General features: G+C 40.0%; 1 protein-coding gene across 3 annotated transcripts in view; it reads left to right on the top strand.

Annotated features, from left to right (window-relative positions):
• The window catches only part of LOC117363058 (probable tRNA methyltransferase 9B), a 44,336-nt gene that overhangs the window by 3,825 nt on the left and 19,928 nt on the right, over nt 1-20,583 (top strand). The window contains exons 2-3 of one of the 3 annotated variants that reach the window (XM_033950270.1): nt 7,169-7,307; nt 12,454-12,653. The exons of 1 other annotated variant lie outside the window; for it this stretch is intronic. In XM_033950270.1, coding sequence (XP_033806161.1) covers nt 12,500-12,653 — 154 coding nt within the window. In that variant the 5' untranslated portion in view covers nt 7,169-7,307; nt 12,454-12,499. The remainder of the gene's footprint in view (nt 1-7,168; nt 7,308-12,453; nt 12,654-20,583) is intronic. One more of the 3 variants, XM_033950269.1, reaches the window with a different exon arrangement.

The following is a 20,583-nucleotide window of genomic DNA, read 5'->3' as shown; positions in this document are numbered from 1 at the left end:
CCTATTAACTGATAATGGGGCCAATGCAGAAAGCAGTTGCAGGATTCCCTTACATAGTAACATAGAAGATGACAGCAGATGACCCGAATGGTCCATCCAGTCTGCCCAACTTGATTCAATTTAAATTTTTTTTCTTCTTAGCTATTTCTGGGCAAGAATCCAAAGCTCTACCCAGTACTGTGCTTGGGCTCCAACTGCTAAAGTCTCCGTCAAAGCTCACTCCAGCCCATCCACACCCTCCCAGCCATTGAAGCCCTCCCCAATCCATCCTCAACCAAAAGGCTATATACAGACACATACTGTGCAAGTCTGCGCAGTACTGGCCTTAGTTCTTCAATATTTACTATTATTTTCTGATTCTAGATCCTCTGTGTTCATCCCACGCTTCTTTGAACTCCGTCACCGTTTTCCTCTCTACCACCCTCTCTGTAAAGTAGAATTTCCTAACATTGCTCTTTAATCTACCACCCCTCAACCTCAAATTATGTCCTCTGGTTTTACCATTTTCCTTTCTCTGGAAAAGATTTTGTTCTACATTAATACCTTTCAAGTATTTGAATGTCTGAATCATATCACCCCTGTCCCTCCTTTCTTCTAGGGTTTACATATTCAGGGCCTCCAGTCTCTCCTCATATGTCTTCTGGCTCAAACTCCTATCATTTTCGTCGCCCTATTCTGGACTGCTTCAAGTCTTCTTACATCCTTCGCCAGATACGGTCTCCAAAATTGAAAACAATACTCCAAGTGGGGCCTAACCAGCGACCTGTACAGGGGCATCAACACCTTCTTCCTTCTACTGACTACGCCTCTCTTTATACAGCCCAGAATCCTTCTGGTAGCAGCCACCGCCTTGTCACATTGTTTTTTCGCCTTTAGATCATCGGACATTGTCACTCCAAGGTCCCTCTCCCCGTCCGTGCATATCAGCCTCTCACCTCCCAGCATATACGGTTCCTTCCGATTATTAATCCCCAAATACATTACTCTGCATTTCTTTGCATTGAATTTTAGTTGTCAGATATTAGACCATTCCTCTAACTTTTGCAGATCCTTTTTCATATTTTCCACTCCCTCTTCGGTGTCTACTCTTACAAATCTTGGTATCATCTGCAAAAAGGCAAACTTTTCCTTCTAACCCTTCAGCAATGTCACTCACAAACATATTGAACAGGATCGGCCCCAGCACCGAACCCTGAGGTACTCCACCACTCACCTTTCCTTCCTCCGAGCGACTTCCATTAACCACCACCCTCTGGCGTCTGTCTGACAGCCAGTTTCTAATCCAGTTCACCACTTTGGGTCCTAACTTCAGCCCTTTAAGTTTGTTCAAGAGCCTCCTATAAGGAACCGTATCAAGTTTTGATGTTGGATGTCTCTTGGATATCTCCCAGGCCACCTTGTGCCACAAGTTCTTGATCAGATTCAGATCCGGAGATTGCACAGGCCAGTTGATTGACTCAATGTTAATTCTGACGCTTCCAGTTGATCACCTGTTTGGAGTGATGGCAAGGTGATAGGCCTGGAAACAGCTGCTGAGCTGATAGTACCATGCGCTTTTTGCAGTATTGTGATATACTTGGTCCCGTTGACCATTCCATTGCTGATGTGCAGCCTTGCAGCCCCAAACCATGACATTCAAAGGATGCTTCACAGTGAATTTGAGGCATTCAGGCTTGAACTCCTCTCAAGAAGACCTCCTCACATAGCTGTGGGCCTGGTTCCTAAACAGAAGGTGCTTTCATCACTTTTTTCCCACATGCTTTCATTACTTTTCATCACCTTTTCTCACATTTCACATGTCCAACTTGAGTGCTTCCACACCCACTCAATCCAGTTGCGCCTTTGGATGGCGGGCATCAGTGGCTTGTTGTGTGCTTTGCAGCCCTGCAGACTAAACCGCAGGTACCGGCAAGAAATTGTTGATGAGCAGACACTGACATGACACTAGTCTGACCATTCACGCTGTGCATGAGAGATGCCTTTAACACATATGCATGAGACATGCTCTTTACACACACATATATAATATATGGTCCCGAATCCCATACAAACTATTTTTATGAACTTCCACATGCAATCAGTGGCCCAGACCTTCTGATATACACTTCTAACATATGCATTTCAACGCTATTGGCACTTGATGACCTGTCACTAAATTTGGATCGTTAAAGGCCAGTGCTTCATTTTGTGCATCATATGGACATCGATTGGAGTGCTCATTTTAATATTAATGAGCTCGTTGTAACCATTTACATATACAAACCACGGAAAAGACAGTGATTAGCCATTTTGGGCATCAATAGCTGAAATACTTTGATGCTAAACCAGTTAAAACTGGTTTAGCGCTGATTGTTAAAGGCACAGTGAGTTTTGAGTATATGGGCCTCAGTCAATAAACCCCTATGGTATATATTTAGCAATTACCAGGGCTCCTTGCCCTGTTCCTCTGCAATGCAGCAGAGGATAAACATTTCTCTGCAAATAATTCTCCCTATTTTGTTTGCAAAATGACTGTTCAGAAGCATAACAGCTTAGACCATTCTAATAATCCCTCAGGGGGCCATTCTAACTGGAATTTTTTGGTCTAATCTAACCCAGTTTTCAATAGAGTACTGAATAGAGTTACTGAAAAAAAGGTTTGCTATTTGTACTACTACTACTACTACTACTACTACTAAAATGTATTAAACACTACAAGAGAAAAGAATAAAAACGCAGTCCAATATTTATACCACTTACTATATTCCTGGGTTGTACACAAATACCTCATTCCTTCAGAGATCTTCTGCAGGTTACACTTCATACTTCTATATCTTCTCTAACCAGCAGAGGATTCATTTTGTCTTCTCCATCTTATGGTGCATATACTTTGTCTTACATAATATTGTATTTATAAACCGCGTAACCGTAAGTTCAATGCGGTTAAAAAGATAGGTTTTTAATTGAGTTCTAAAGTTTTTATAAGAACAAGCACTGTGCAGCAATGGTCTAAATTCCCTGTCATAAAGAGCAATCTGAAATGCTAGTGTAAGTTCCAAAGATTTCTTGCTCTCACATCCTTGAACAGATGGAAAATTAAACAAAGCATGTGATTCTCTCCTATATTTGTAGGATTCTATAAGAAACTTATCAGTCATGTAAATGGGAGCAATACCATACACAACTTTATAACAAAGACAACCCAATTTAAATAACACATGAGCCTCCACTGGCAGCCAATGCAACTCATAGTAAAATGGAGTCACATGATCATATTTCTTTAGGCCATAAATCAGTTTAACACCCATATTCTGAATTAGTCTAGGCCTAGATATCTCTTTCTTGGTACACGTCAAATAGACTGTTACAATAGTCGAGAAGGCTCAATAATAACGACTGGACTAAAAGTTTGAAGGCAGGGAACTCAAAGTATGATTTTATAGTATGCAATTTTCACAGCATGTAATAACCCTTTTGTACAACAGTATCTACTTGCTTTTTCATAGTCAGGTGTTGATCTATGACAACTCTCAATATTTTGATCGTTGTATTGATTGTGTAGAGAGTTGTGTCTATAATGATTGAGGTTCATGTATAATTCTAGGTAGAGATGCAACAAAAAATTTGATCTTATCATGATTTAATTTGAATTTAAATTCCTGCATCCAACTCAATCGTCTGAGTAATTTGGGATAAAGAAGGAATGATAATCGTGATGTCGTCAGCATAAATAAACAGTCTAGAGCCCAGTTTGTTCAAAGGAAAACCCAGAGAAGATAAATAAACATTAAGGGCTCCTTTTGCTAAGTTGTGCTAGCGGTTTTAATGCGCACTTAGCGTGTGCTACAATGCCACGCATGCTAGACGCTAATGCCTCCATTGAGCTGGCATTAGTTTTTCTGCGTAGCGCGGCGGTTAGCGCATGCTAATCTGCAACGCGCGCTAAAAACGCTACCGCAGCTTAGTGAAAGGAGCCCTAAATAATGTTGGAGAAAGTGGGGAACCATGAGGGACCCCACATGGGTTTTTCCAAGCTACAGAAAGCTGGTTGTTAGACTTAACCTGGTAAAGCCTTGATTCCAGGAACCCTTTAAACCATGAGAGAACATTATCTTGCAACCCTAGAGCATCCAGGCAGGCCAGTAACTTGGTGTGATCCACCAAGTCAAAGGCACTGCTCAGATCAAACTGGAGAACCAACGCACTACTACCTCTGCTCTGTAAGCCATTTAGATGATCCAACATTGTAGCTATCACCGTTTCTGTGCTATAATAAGTTCTGAAACCAGACTGAGAATCATGGAGTAAGGAATGCTGTTCAAGGTATTTTGTCAACTGAATTTGAACCAAACCCTCCATAATCTTAACAAAAAAGGAAATCGATGCAACTGGCCTATAGTTTGCTGGTAGTGAAATGGATATACCTCTTTCGAGATACGTACTGTGGGAGTTAGACGCCTTGCCTTATAGAATAGCGTGTAGCCAGATCTGAGTGAAAATATTGAGTGTCAATTAACATCAATAATTGGTGGTTAGCTCGCATATTAATTTGTACACACATGCCCAAATTTGGACATGCAAATCTGGGCCTATATATAGAATCTGGGGGTTAATGACAAGTACACACATACTTGTATGTATCCACCATGTAGGCATGGTCATAAACCTAGTTTGGGCAGAGCACAGGGGAAGCATTGATTATTTTAAAAATCAAGTACATGTGTACTTCAGCCATGTACATTTACTCCTGCTGTCAAGCTGGTGTGATTTTGGCAGGATTTTTGTGTTGGTGTTTTATAAAGACACATAGGTGCCTAGCAGGGGCATAATCAAAAAACTAAAATGTCCATAAAATCACCTAAGTCAGCACTTGGACATCATAATCGCCAAGATGTCCAAGTGACGATAATCAAAAATTATTTCCTGGTCATCTACTGAAACGTTTTGTCCTCTTTATGTCCAGAGTTCAAGAGGGCATGTTAAGAGGTGTGTTTTGGATGTGCCAGACTTGGACGTCTTGTAAGGATAATTAAACCTTTTCCAAGTCATCCTGGACGGGAAATTAACTTTCCATGATCAAATAAGCTCCGTGGTTCATAAATGTTTCTACCGACTCCAAATGATCCATTCACTTGCCAAACTGCTCGATCCTCCCACATTAAACATACTCATCCATTTTCTAGTCATCTCTTGTCTGGATTACAGTAATCCTCTACAAAGGAATTACAAAAAAAGAAAGAAAGCGTCTACAAATTGTACAAAACTCCACTATAAAAGTTATTAATAATGCAAGAAAATATGACCATGTCACTCCTCTTCTGTATAACGCATATTGGCTACCCATCGAACATCAAATTACTCATAAAATAATGCTATTTTTATTATTAATCATTGTAAAATTGTTATTTTAATTCTGTAAAACTGCTTTGAATCTGGATAAGGCGGGATATCAAATTTTAATAAACCTTGACAGAACTTAGACATTTTGGGCTAGAGCTCTTTTGGAAATGTCTAAATGCCAAAATGTTCCCAATCTTACCAGATGACCACTGGAGGGATTAAGTAATGATGCTCCCAAACTCCCCCAGTGGTCACTGATCCCCTTCCATCCCCCCAAACTCTGAATTAAACAGTACATACTTGTCACTGGAATAGCAGCATCTGGTATAGGAAATCCTAATAGAGCATAACTTAGGTGTCTTAAGTAGCCAGGTGGGTGGGCTAGTGAACCATAGAGAGGAGGATGCCCACTTCCTCCACCACCGCAACCCCCTAAACTTACCCGCCGCCCCCCTCCCTCCGAACTGACCCCTTCCCTTCCCCACTTTATCAAAAATTGGCAGGAAGGATGCCCACTCCTTCCTGCCACTGGATGCTCCCCCAGTTCCCTTGAACTACTCCCCACACCCCCTGAACCTTCCCCGTACCTCTAAATTATGATGACAGCAGGAGGGATGCTCAGTCCCTCCTGCTTGCAGGCCCAACTCTCCAAAATGGTGCCGGGCGCTAAACCAGTCAAACTGATTTGGTGGCCATTGGTACATGATTAGAGCGTTTAGTACAGGGGTGTCCAATGTCGGTCCTCGAGGGCCGCAGTCCAGTCGGATTTTCAGGATTTCCCCAATGAATATACATGAAGTCTATTTGCATGCACTGCTTTCATTGTATGCTAATAGATCTCATGCATATTCATTGGGGAAATCCTGAAAACCCGACTGGATTGCGGCCCTCGAGGACCGACATTGGACACCCCTGGTTTAGTACATCTAGCCCTAAGCCATTCCTCCACTCACATGCAAATAAAATAATACAGAAAAGTTTTAAGAATCTAGCCCCAAGTTAGGTCCTGGTAATGCTCACATTTAGGGCTCCTTTTACGAAGGCGGGTTAGCGGGTTTAACACGCGCGTCTTTTCATCACGCGCTAACCCCCGCGCTGGCCGAAAAACTACCGCCTGCTCAAGAGGAGGCGGTAGCGGCTAGCGCGTCCGGCGGTTTAGCGCATGCTTTTATGCGCATTAAACCGCTAGCACGGCTTTGTAAAAGGAGCCCTTAGAGTTGATACATTTAGTCAATTTTCTAACAGGGTATCTAGTTGCCTAATTCCATTTCTAGGGGGAAACAGCTCTCCACATATTTTGATATGATTTTATTATACTGTTTAAATCAGTGGTTCCCAACCCTGTCCTGGAGGACTATCAGGCCAATCAGGTTTTCAGGCTAGCCCTAATGAATATGCATGAGAGAGTTTTGCATATAATGGAAGTGAAAGGCATGCAAATCTGCTCAATGCATATTCATTAGGGCTATCCTGAAAACCCGATTGGCCTAGTGGTCCTCCAGGACAGGGTTGGGAACCACTGGTTTAAATTGTTGAAAGCAAATTTACCTTTTGAAGAACTGATGATAACATAAACAGTTATGAGTTCCGTGTAGAACAATGTGGCCTTTGTTTTTTAAATATAGCTTCTTTGTATTACATCTGATCACAGAAGCTGCATACAAGTCGTAAGTCATTCAGCCACAGAGCTGAGAAGCAAGGCTGGCAGAACAGGTCTCAGCTTGTAACTAGATGCGAGTGCCAGCTTTGGATGTATCATAGCAGCAGTAACAAGTTTGGACTTGGTGGAGAACAGGGAGGATCTGAACTTCGGGGAAACAGAATTATTTGCTTTGTCATTTTGTCATAGAATAATAATGTGGTTGCTGAGTTGGCCCACTTAGCTGCATATAAATAAAGGATGACAAATGGCTTAGGAATGATCCCTTTCTACTGTGCTACCTTAAAATCCAAGACTAGCCTTGGAGAGTGGAGAGAGACCCTTTCAGGTTAGTGCAGTCTTGTTATTTACAAGTTTGTCCATAATTGTGTCTATGTACAGTATCGTTTCCCCAATTTTAGATTTATAATATGCTTTGAAATTATGACAATGCGTGTACATCAAATTTTAAATAAAACTTGTGAGAATGATCACAATATTCAAGTCAATTCTGGTTGGCTCACAACAGGAATGTAGCTTTTCATAACTGTAAAGAATGGAGGAAGGGGAGATACGAGACTTTGAATGTGACATCCTAAGCTTGTTTAGGTCTGTAAAATGCAGACTAATAAGAAAGTAAATTGAGTTTTTGTAGTTACAGGAAGCTTATTTCTGGCAATGACTAAGGAATCTAGATTTCTAATTACTGTAAATGTCTGTGTATGAGGTTCAAAGTATTTGCTCATTTTAATTAAACTCAAACAAACAAGGGCAGTGGATATGGCAAGCGAATTCATACAAAAAGCCCTACTAAACAATTTTAGAACTTAAGAGTTCCCAAACAAAAATATAGACGAGAAAAAGATTTCAAAGATTGTCAGAACATGTGATTCCACCGTGAGGTTTGACATATTACTATCAATCTAAAAAAAAACCTCCTTCAAAATAGTATCATGCATTTAAACAACTTGCAAATAGCCATTATTTTCCAAAACACATTTGAGAAAAATCATGATGAAATACTTAAAGCTCATTTGTTGACCATAATTTTGCTACAAAGCTTTACTGAAGATATTTCATTGAATATTTTTGTATTTCTCTTAAGACTTTGGGCTCCTTTTACGAGGGTGCGCTAGGGTTTTTAGTGCCCGCACAAAATTACCGCGCACTATAGCGCGCGGTAGCAGAAAATCTACCACCTCCTAAAAAGGAGGCGGTAGTGGCTAGCGCGCTCAGGAATTTAACACGAGCTATTGCGCACGTTAAGGCCAAAGCGCGCCTTTGTAAAAGGAGCCCTTTATCTGTATAAATATTGTGGTAGTGAAAAGACCTCCAATGATCTGGGCAGGAAAATTATGTTTATTAAACTTTAATGTACTGTTTAACTAAATAAGAACAAAGCCTTTACAATAAAATAAGTTGTTCTTATATTCTACAAAAGCCCATCCGAATAACAATAAGAGGAAAACCAAGTAGCTGTGGAGGAAGTTCAGTTTTGCAATTAAATAGAGTTGCATAGCAAACACTAATTTACTTTAAAATAACCTCAATAAAACCAAGAATTTGCAACTCTTCTAATAAAGAGAGAGATTTCCTAAATACACTTCTCCCTCCGTATACACAGGGGTTAGGGGCAGAGCCGACCCACAAATATTCATGGATTTCTTGAATAGCAGGGTTTTTATTTCTTTTCTGAAAGTTTTGTAGTCTGGGGTCGCAATTAGTAGATTGGAGAGTTGGTGGTCTAGTTTTGCTGCCTGTGTGGCTAGAAGGCCTGTGTGGCTAGAAGGCCATCATATGTTTTTTCCGTTTGATGTCTCTGATTGGAGAGTATGTGAATGGTGTCTGGGTTCTTCTGTGTCTATTTGTGGTAGTTTGGATTAGGCGGTTGTTCAAGTAGGCTGGGCTGTCACCATTTATGGATTTAAATAATAGACAGTAGAATTTAAATAGTATTCTTGCTTGAATTGGGAGCCAGTGTGAGTCAAGGTATGCCTCTGTGATTTGGTTGTGTTTTCTTAGTGAATAGACTAGTTTCAGGGCTGTGTTTTGTACTGTTTGTAGTTGTTTTATCATTGTTGCGGGGCAGGGGAGATAGAGGATGTTGCAGTAGTCAAGGAGACCTAGGACTAGGGACTGGACCATGAGCTGGAATTGTTTTCTGTCGAAGAATTTTCGAACTTGCCTCAGGTTTCTCATGACCGTGAATGATTTCTGTATTGTTTTGTTGATTTGTGGTTGCATGGTGCAGCATCTGTCTATCGTCATTCCCAGAAGTTTTAGAGTGGGTTGAATGGGGTATGTGATTGAGTTTATTACAAGGTTTGTTATTGTTAGGGTTTTATTTTTTTCGAGAAGTATGAATTTTGTTTTGTCTAGATTCAGTTTTAGTTTGTGGTCTTTCATCCATGTTGCCACTGTTTCTAGAGTTCTGTGTAGTGTGTCTGTCATGGTGGGCATTGGCTGATCAAAAGGAAGGAGATTGGTGATGTCGTCTGCATAGGCATAGGAGGTTAAGCCTATTTTGGCTAGGTAGGTGCCGAGGGATGGAATGTAGAGATTGAAGAGTGTTGTGGATAACGATGATCCTTGGGGTACGCCACAGGGGTTGAACCATGGTTCTGATTTTTCTTTGTCTTTACTCTGTAGGTCCTGGATTATAGGAATCCTTGAAACCATATGTGTACACCTATGCCTGCCACCCACATGATTCTATAAATGGCACCTAGTAGTTGATTGACCACCGTGCCGAGAGGTGCCTAAAATGTAGGTGTTGCTTGGCACCATTTATAGAATCTGGTCCAGAAAGTCTACTTTGAGGTCACCAGAATTAAAGATGAATTTCATCTGTACAGAGGTTTAATTGCCTTTCCTATCAGTTCTCTTTTAACTTGAATTTCTCTCTCTGCAAAGTGACCTCTAGGAGCAAGACCATCTGCTGGTTATAAGGCAGAAGAAGACTTGGTCAAAGCTCCTTTGTTTCAATGATGTTCACACAAGCATGAATTTAGGGTATCTTCTCTTCCCCCATCAACAGCACTATATTATTCCATTTATGACTGTGCTGACACTTCTGAGCAATATCCACATGTTGGCTTGCCCAGATGAGGGCATTCACATAAATCAATGCAACAGTTCTGTCAGTATAGGTTAGCAGTCTCTACCTTGTATGCCTTCCACAGAACAGCTGCATGCTTTTTCAGTGCAGAATGATTTTCTTTGCTAAGAGCATAGTAATATTGCCCAATATCTCATCACAAGTACACCCAAATATCTCATCTGCGCAAGTGCCAACTTGGATCTCTCTTGTGCCTATGCTATTGAAACCACTAAGCCATCAACTGAGGTCCATTCACCAATACCAGATGATCCACCATCAGAGGCTTCTGAGAACATGTCTGATTAATCTCGCTTGTTTTTGCAAAATGTGGTTCAAGATTTTGGCAAGTGCTTCTAAAAGAATGATCTAAAATCTCAACATCGATGATCTAATGCAGTGCCATTTTTAAAAATATATTAATCTTTATTCATTTTTAAAACTCACAATAAGTGTAACATATAATACAATCATTTATACTTTAACATCACTTAACATATCATCAAATTCTAACTCGCATCAAATATCCCCCCTCCCTTATACCCAACAGTTTTTCATAAGCAAAAGAAATCATAAAATATTCCCACCCCCCACCCCACCCTGAACAGTAATTTCAATCTTTACAGTATCTTGTTAATGGCTCCCAAATAACCTGAAATTTTTTAAAATTTCCCTGCTGCATGGCAATTATCCTTTCCATTATGAATATGTGACACAGAGGGTTAGCGGCTTCAGCGCGTGTGACTTTTTATCACGCGCTAACCCCCACGCTAGCCAAGAAACTACCGCCTGCTCAAGAGGAGGCGGTAGCGGCTAGCGCGCCGGTGGTTTAGCGTGTGCTATTACATGCGTTAAACCGCTAGTGCACCTTCATAAAAGGAGCCCAAAGAGTTCCACCAAAAGCTATAATTCAGCCTCTCCCAATTTTTCCAGTTATCTGTAATCTGTTGTATGGCAACCCCTGTCATAATGAGTAGAAGCTTATTGTTATTAGAGGATATTTGGCTTTTAGCTCTCATTGACATGCCAAACAATACGGTGTCGTAGGATAATGCTACCGGATTATCTAACAAATTATTTATTTGACCCCCCCATATTGATTTACAAAAAGCAAGTATTAATGGACAATAGAATAACAAATGATCTATTGTCCATTAATACTTGCTTTTTGGAAATCAATATGGGGCAGTGCCATTTTTTAAATCTCATAATTGCTGCCATTGAGAGCTGAGATTCCCTATTGTGGCTTGCTATTTCCAAATGCCTCTTTCTGTGGAGAGCATTTCTGATCAACCAAAATGTGTCCAGCTTGATTAAATGCAAAGGAACTATTATACTATGGGGGCTCATTTTCAAAGTATCATAGATTTCAGTGGTACTTTAGGTGTCTAAAGTGCTTTGAAAATGGGCCCTTATATGTTCTATGTCCCAGAAAAGTTGCATTCTGTTTTTTTCGATATGAAAAAGCTTACCAACACGACAGGGTCAATATCTAATGTGCTGGTTATTGCAAATGATTTTGGGCAGGGTTTTCCCATACTTAATCCTTTCTGATTGTTTCCCATTCCCCATTGTTAGTTTCCCTGGTTTTACATTTCCTCCTTATCCCCCAATTGTTGTGAGCCACTGCTGCCTTAATGATTGAATAACTTTTTTCATTTTTTCCTTTTAAATTGATTGTTTTCTTTTATATATTTCCTTCATTTATATGACATACATTTTCTAACCAAGAGTTTCACTTGGGTGTAGTTTAAAAAAATTTTTAACAAGAAAAAAAATTTATAAAAGTTGAAATTAGAAATTGAAAAAAGCTGTCAAGCTTTTGGCTAATTTGCCGTTGAGGAACAGCTTTGCACAGGTCCCCTTCATATTATGTTTCTGATATGCTTTAGAGCAGTGGTTCTCAACCCTGTCCTGGAGGACCACCAGGCCAATCGGGTTTTCAGGCTAGCCCTAATGAATATGCATGAGAGAGATTTGCATATAATGGAAGTGACAGGCATGCAAATCTGCTCCATGCATATTCATTAGGGCTGGCCTGAAAACTCGATTGACCTGGAGGTCCTCCAGGACAGGGTTGGGAACCACTGCTTTAGAGTCCCAGAAGATGATGATGTTCTATGTATCTCCTCTCACCATGGTGTATTTCCGGTATGGGCCTCCATGAACCTGGACTAAAATATTGTTTGTCTATTAAATGTTTTTCTGGCGCTTTACCTGCATCATAAACCACTATGATGGCAACTGTTGCCCAAATGGCAGTACACCAAAAATTTCAATCAATCAATTAACCTCCTCTTTTGAATATCTAGCCAGCTTGCATGAGGCATTTTGAATGCTAAACATTTGTGTTGTTTATGTTCTAAAGCACTTGGGGGGTTTTTCTGTGTGATTTTAGTTCCAATCACGGAAATAGGTTCAATGACAAAGACAGACAGCGTGACATGGAGAAGGAAGCAAATGAGCTGGAAAGAGACCATGTCCATAGCGTGTATGAGACGATTGCTCCTTATTTCAATGATGTTCGTTACAAGGCTTGGCCAAAAGTGCAAGAGTTCTTATTAGCCCAGGAGACAGGAAGCCTGATTGCTGATATCGGTAAGTCATTTTACATGCTGTTGTTCTAGTTGTTTTTTTATAAATCAATACTATACATATACAATGTGATTTGAATTTATTTTACCATGTATTCAACCAAGTAGACAAAGTCCACAATTTCCTGTAGTTTCTGGGAATTGTGGCCAGATTTTCCTCTTGCTCTGGAAACATTCATTCTACGCCTTTTTCCATACTTCTCATCCTGTCCAAATTGCCAGCCACCTTCCTGCTACTTACTCTCCAGTCTTCTGCTGCTGCTACTAGCCTCTTCCTATCTATCGTTGGTTATTTCTCTGTTGCTGGTAGCTGCCAACATTGCTTCTGGCCTGGTGGCCAGAACATGCAGTGGCAGACACTGACAAAGCTAGAGTTGGCAGTAATTCAGAGGATGCCAGCCCCTTTTATAACCGTGATAGCGATGCTGCAGTGCTAAATGCTCCGCTTCAGTGCATTTGACGCAGTAGTATCTCTACCGTGGCTTTGAAAATGGGCCCTTAGTCACTATATTTTGTTTGACTCTGTTCCCAAATGACTGCTGAAAAGATTAAGTTTTCAAGTCTCTTTTAAATTGTCCCACTCTGAATTTCTCTTAAAGTCATAGACAAAGTTCCCTAATCTAGGCCCAGTCACAAAAAAGATGACCTATATTCTTCCAACCTGACTGCAGAGAAGTCACATCTAGTAAATGTTTATGTACTGATATCGATGATCTAGACCAGTGGTTCCCAAACCTGTCCTGGGGACCCCCAGCCAGTCAGGTTTTCAAGACATCCCTAATAAATATGCATGAGAGAGATTTGCATATAATGGAAGTGACAGGTATGCAAATCTCTCTCATGCATATTCATTAGGGATATCTTGAAAACCTAACTGGCTGGGGGTCCCCCAGGATAGGTTTGGGAACCACTGATCTAGACAGTTGATATAATTGGAAATTGGACAAAAGTGTAACTGAGATACAGTTAGTCAGTACTTTAAAAACCAGCAATAATATCTCAAACTTTACTTGCTGCTCAATTGGAAACCAATGTAGTTGTTGTTGTTTTTTTGTTTTAAAATACTGGGGTCATTAACATAAGAAAATCTAGAACATCCACTAAATCATAATTGTAGTTGTGTTCTCTTGTCCATGGAAATGTCAAATTGTTGGCATTCAATTTACATTTTTGTATGCTGAATTCCCTGGAATAAACAATATTAGTGTGTGTCTCTCAACTGATGCTATACACACCCTACCACAGGGATCTCAAAGTCCCTCCTTGAGGGCCGCAATCCAGTCGGGCTTTCAGGATTTCCCCAATGAATATGCATTGAAAGCAGTGTATGCATATAGATCTCATACATATTCATTGGGGAAATCCTAAAAACCCGACTGGATTGTGGCCCTCAAGGAGAGACTTTAAGATCCCTGCCCTACTTCAACTACTGCAACTCATTACTCAACAGTGTTTACCAATTGTCTCTATGACGGGTTCAACTAGTACAGGACACTGCAATTTGGGTGCTCCATAGTACTGCACACTTGTAGAATCATTATGTCATACCATTTAATTTACATTCTAATTGGCTTCCTTTAAGGTATCAAGCTAATTTCAAAATATTAATGTTAGTTGTTAAGACCATGCAAGTAGGTCTTGCTACTTTGTATGATGCTCTCATTTCTCTGACCTCTTCGCATTTTCTGTATTCATAGAATGATAAGCTTTTAATATTCCTTTGTCCTCTAAGGCACATTTGGATTCCACACAAGAATCTGCTTTCTATATCTGAGTACTTCTCTTCTGGCATTGTCACTAAATATCTTTGATTAGAGCCTACACTACCTTGATTTAAGGCTGCTCTTAAGACCTACTTTTTTCTCTCAGCCTTCAGTGATGGGTAGGCACTAGTGTGGTTACTTAGGTCAGCATTAAAGAGCCAATGTGGTTTTCTCTATCAATTCTTTGATATTTTTTCTGCAAACTCTTTTATAGTATGAATTTATTGCAAGCCACTGTGATACTTAGTGAACGCCAGTTTATAAAACCTCAAAATAAATATACGGTAATCTACATAATGAACTAATAAAATAGTGACAATGTGTTTGTAACTCCTTGGAAATGCTAGACAAATAAATAAGAGTATACCTTTTTTATAAAGGCACAATTACATTTTTGTCACATTTGAAAGAGAGACACCGTTGTCTTCAACAATTTTGGCAAAGGACTATACTCTTCAAGAAAGTCCTGAAAAAATCTTAACACCATGACTACCTTCTTCCCATCTCCTTCCTGTCTCCTGTCAGGCACAGGATATAAACTCTTTACCTTCACTAGAAATGACCAGAGATCTTCCTTTGTAACCCACCTTCTTTAACTCTTTTGTAATCCGCCTTGAACCGCAAGGTAATGGCGGAATAGAAATCTCTAATGTAATGTAATGTAATAGGAGGTTCATTTTCAAAGAGCCACTAAGCAAATAAAAGAACTGATAATTATAGCTTATCAGTAGAAAAAAATTTAATGGAAGCAAATTTAATTGAGCTTCACCTGGTAACCTAGCTAATCTATAAACAACCCCTCTTTCACAATAAGGTGCACAAGGTCTAAATTTCAATATTTTAAATCATACTGTTTGCATATGCTCGAGCCAATCAAACATGAAAGGAGGATGCATATACTCGAGCCAATCAAACATGAAAGGAGGAAAAAGCCTCAGACTACATCACACAAGCCAGCTATAATAATGGCTTTAAGGCAAGGCTAAACGATACCTCTGATTGGTGGTTTACTCCCTGATGCAGCAAGAAATTTGTGAAACGCTGGCCATCGTTCGTGCGCCGATCTCAGACAAAGATAAGTAATTTTTTTTTGCTATTGGGACCCTTTGAGTATTTTCCTTGATGGTTTGCATTGCACATAGCACTTTTCAAGCAAAATAAAGGAGGTTTTTTATGCCCATGAAGTATTGTTTAGCCTTGCCTGAAAGCCGTTATCACAGCTGGCTTGTGCGACGTAGTCTGAGGCTTTTTCCTCCTTTCATGTTTGATTGGCTTGAGCATATGTAAACAGTATGATATAAAATATTAAAATATCAAAATTTAGACCTTATGCACCATATTGTGAAAGAGTGGTTGATTGTTTATTGATTGGTTTTCACTTTAGTTTGTTGTTTTTGCTAAACCTAGTTAATCTAGCCAATCTCTTTGTGCAACTGGGGATGCCTTTAGACTTACCCCTTTTCTGGCCATCTGTGAACTTAGAAATGCAATCTAATTGGCTAGTAGGGAAAATTTTGAAAAGCATACATTTAACTAACTTTTGAAGTTAACCAATTAAACCTTTTGACAATCTACCCTTTTAATCTAGTCATTCACTCCCATATTTGTCAGCGTTAGCAAAGAGAAAAACCTTAATAGTAATGTTTTGGGGGCCCCATTTATTTAATGACAATAGTACTCTTTTTAGATTTGGACAGTTACCTCATAATTATAAAAAATGCTGAAAACTACACACAAATGTGGGTGCAATTTGTACACCTAATCGAATAAGAAGCTAATTACAAGCAGTTGTTGGCTCTAATTAGAATACAAGTTATGGGTGTATATTTAGGTGCAAGTCAAAAAAAGGGTGTGTGGAAATGGGTGAGTCATGGGCGGATCGGGGGCTGTTCCATTAAGTTACAAGTAATTATAGAATAAGAGCTAATGTGCCTAATTTAGGTTTGGGCTTTTGCACCACATTTTCATTGGTGCAAATGGCCACGCCTAAAGTTAGGCACAGGCCCTGGGCATAAGAACTGTTCTATAAACTGTGCCTAAATTGAAGCATGGCTTATACTGTAGAATAGTGTTTTTTTCAGCATCATTTTTTTAGGTATCATTTATTTATTTATTTCAAAATTTATATTTGACAATTCTATGCGGATTAAAAAATAACATACACAATAAAATCACAAAACACATAACAAAAGATAAAAACACAGTAATGTAGTAAAACATAAAACCTCAAGATACCAAATCCCAAAGCCCCAATCTTTTTCCCAAAACATCGCCCTCTATACTAAAAAATCATGATCTGCAACAAAGAAAGAATAAACAGCAGCTAAAAGAGTCTATTCAGGTTTATAAGTGCACACAAACAATACAGTCTTAACCTGCAGCACATTTGTAGCATGTCTCAAACCCAGCGGTAGCATATTCCAACAAGTTGGCCCCTTTAGAAAAAACATAGGGCTCCTTTTACAAAGGTGCGCTAGGGCCTTAATGCGTGGAATAGCGCACACTAAATTGCCACGTGCGTTAGCCGCTACCGCCTCCTTTTGAGCAGGCAGTAGATTTTTGGCTAGCGTGCGCGCTAATCCAGTGCGTGTGTTAAAAACGCTAGCGCACCTTTGTAAAAGGAGCCCATAGTTTTACGTGCCCCTGCCAACCTAACTACACTCAAAGGAGGAACATCCAGACACAACTTTATCCATGGATCAAAGGTCCCGATTTGGCTGATATAGATGCAAAAGTGAGCGCGGAATCTTTGGACAGTCATCAATCAAGAGTTTGAAAATTATGCACATCACTTTAAATTCAATGTGCACCTGGATTGGTAGCCATGTCATTCTCTCAGGAATGGGGTAATATGCTCATATCTGGGAACATTGGCAATAACATGGGCAGCAGCATTCTGCGTAAGTTGTAACACCTTAACAACGTACTTTGGTAAATCCAAATACAGCCCATTACAATACTCAAAAACTGGAGTCAACAGTATCACAATTGTAGTTCTAAAATTCTCGGCAGACAAAGTCTCTCAAACTGCGCAATAGTCGTAGCTTAAAAAAAGCATGCAATACTACAGATTTTATTTGTGGCGTAAATGATAATGCTGAGTCCAGTATGACTCCTAGATATCTGCACTGCCGCAATACTAAGACTTCCACATTGACCAAAACAACCGCCGAGGGGAAAGCCAACAAATGTTTGTCCTGTCCAATACACAAAATCTCTGTCTTTGACACATTCAGCTTCAGTTGATTTTTCCACATCCAGTCCTGAACTACCTGAAAACAGTTATGAAGGCACCACAAAGCCTCCTCCATAGATTTATCAAGAACTGAATGTCATCTGCATAAAGTTAATACCTGATACCCGTAACTTTTTGCACAAGAGTAGCATATATAGAGGACTGCCAACAGAGCCAACCCTTGCGGAACACCACATCCCAAAGATGACCAACTTGATTTCTTCTGTACAGATTCTACACAAAACATTCTATTTTCCAAGAATAAAACCATTCAAGCACTACTCCTCCGATGCCCAATGCACGTAACCTCACCAACAAAATCTGATGATTCATGGTATCAAAAGCTGCAGAAACGTCAAGCAAGATCATAAAATAAGAAATTCCATGATCCAAGCTACCAAGTGCATAATCAAGGACAGAAAGCAACAGTAACTCTGTAGAATGTTTTGATCAAAACCCGAATTGAAAATCATCCAAGATTCCAAAAAGTCTTGCAATTGGTGCAGCTCAATCTTTTCGAGAATCTTGGCCAGAAAATGTAAGGAAAAAGAACAATCATTGTGCTGTACAGGGTCATAAATAAGCCCCCTATATATAGTCCCATATATAGAATTTCTTCCTTAGCATCTAAGCTCCTAGGGCCTGATTCTGCAAATGCACGTCCCAATGGTAGGCAGCGGTAGGTGTCCTACCGCCATGTCTCAGCCAATCAGGACGCACTTAAAAAAAAAAAGGGGTGTATCATACACCTACAGAGATGTTTAGGGATGCTTAAACGTCCCTACACATCTCTGTAGGCACAAGACAGATGCTTTAAATGTAGGCCTGCAAAATGCTGGTCTACATTTAAGGTGTGTGTTCAGTGATGCAGATGTGATTTTCTTTAGAACGCCAATTCATGATTGACATGGGATGAGTGGCCGCCTCTTTGGTGTCCACCACGATCGGCATCCTAAAGAGAATCAGGCCCCTATTGTCTAACAGCAAGGATATTGTAGATACAAAGAAGCTGGGCAGCCCCTGACCCTATAGAACTCATCAACAAATGTAAAATATTTTAAAATTAAACATTAAAAAGTGGCAATTTGCCATGATTCAGAAAAAGTGATAACAGAGTTAGCAATTAGGTTTTGTGGGGTGATTGGAGCATGTTGTTTTTGAAATTTTTCACTTGAAGTTTGATAATAAAGGATAATTATAAATTTCATGCTCTGATACTTGTTCTTTTGCAAGACAAAAGACCAGAAATATTAAATTGTGGTAGCATATTTCAGAAAGCAAATGAAAGCCTGTCTTTTATTCCAAGCCCATAATGGTTTATGGTGACTGACTAGCTACTTACTGTGAATTTAATATAGTGGGTATTAGCAAATAAAGACTGATACAGTACATCTAGTCTGCCCAGTAGGGTTGCCAAGGCAATACCTGCTATCTGGTGCAGGTTACTTTCTACAAATCTGTTTTTATTGGGGGGGGGGATTGTACATGCTGTGCAATGCAGGTTACTTCTCCTGTAGTTTCTTTGATTAAGCACAACAATCAGTTTGCAGCTGTTTTGAGTTGAGGCACATATAGAACAAAGAAAAAGAACAAACAACCACATGCAAAATACAAGAGAAAAACAAGTGGGGAGTGGGATAGAGCACGTCAACCTTGGGACAAGCAAATTGCATTTGAATAAACTCAAAGCAAATTCAAAATCACATAAATGAAAGCACATATATCAAAAGTCCTATGGATATAATGTCCTTATGTTGAAAGGATCCAGCCAATGACCTGACACGATCCCTGTTTCGGCCCCCAGGTGGAGGCCTGCCTCAGTGGTGTATCCATAGGTCCACTAGGTGTTACTCCAGTGTTGATAATGCAAACTTTAAAAATTATCTAAAAATACTATGAGCATTTAAAAAGGCTCATAGAAAGTCCAAAGGGTATGTTAAAGTCTTCCGAGGAAAGCAGTGATATCTCAAGCTTCACTGTGTCTTACAGTATTGGAATCCTTCCTGGGAATAGTCTAATGGAGCTTAGTGTTTGATTCTAGAGCTTTGTTTTGGAAAACCCAGATATTCTATTTGCTTTCTGAAAACATAGCTCCATTGGGTAATTTATCAAGAAAGGAGTTAATATTGTTTTTTTCCATTCAAGGTTGGGAGAAACAAGTCCATAAAAGTTAGTCTAGTAGAAAATGAGCTTAAATCTAATTGTAATATTGGAATCTGGAAGAAAACAGATTTTGTGAAACCATACAGTTTACCAATGTCTAATAAAGTTCTCCCTAGCGTTTTGGTTTAGTAGAAAATAGTGTTTGGTAAACAAAAGGTTTATCACGGTTTATTTGGAATTTGAAATACAACCTTTCCTGACAAACATGCCAAGATGATGTGCCATACAATAATTATAATAATAAAAGAAAGAGACGAAATCTATTACTAGACAGAAAAGTACTCTACTTCCCGTCACAAAAAAGAGAACACACTCAAGCTTTCAGGTGCCACTATCCTGAGAGTGGGCCCAGTTGAATGAGAGCTAGTGTGATTTTAAAACAGTAGAGTAATGGGACTATTGAAAAATTCAGAAGTTACTGCTCCAGTTAGGAGAAGATTTCTATATTGCTATTGCTAATATTGCCCCTCTTTCACTAAGGCGCGCTAAACGCTAACATGTCCATAGTAGAGGTCTGCACGGGAACGGGGATTGCGGGAGTCCCGCGGGGGTCCTGTGGGAATCCCCCCTAACTCATGGGACTCCCACGGGGACCCGCCTCTGGCCCATGGGACTCCCACAGGGACCCCCCTCTGACCCACAGGACTCCCACGGGGAGCCCCCTCTGGCCTACAGGACTCCCACGGGGACCCCCCTCTGGCCCACGGGACTCCCATGGGGACCCCCTCTGACCCACAGGACTCCCACGGGGAGCCCCCTCTGGCCTACAGGAC

This window comes from Geotrypetes seraphini, chromosome 6, assembly GCF_902459505.1.
Source record: "Geotrypetes seraphini chromosome 6, aGeoSer1.1, whole genome shotgun sequence".
Lineage (NCBI taxonomy): Eukaryota > Metazoa > Chordata > Amphibia > Gymnophiona > Dermophiidae > Geotrypetes > Geotrypetes seraphini.
The sequence above is the reverse complement of the archived record's forward strand: the minus strand, read 5'-3'. Positions and strand labels throughout refer to the sequence as shown.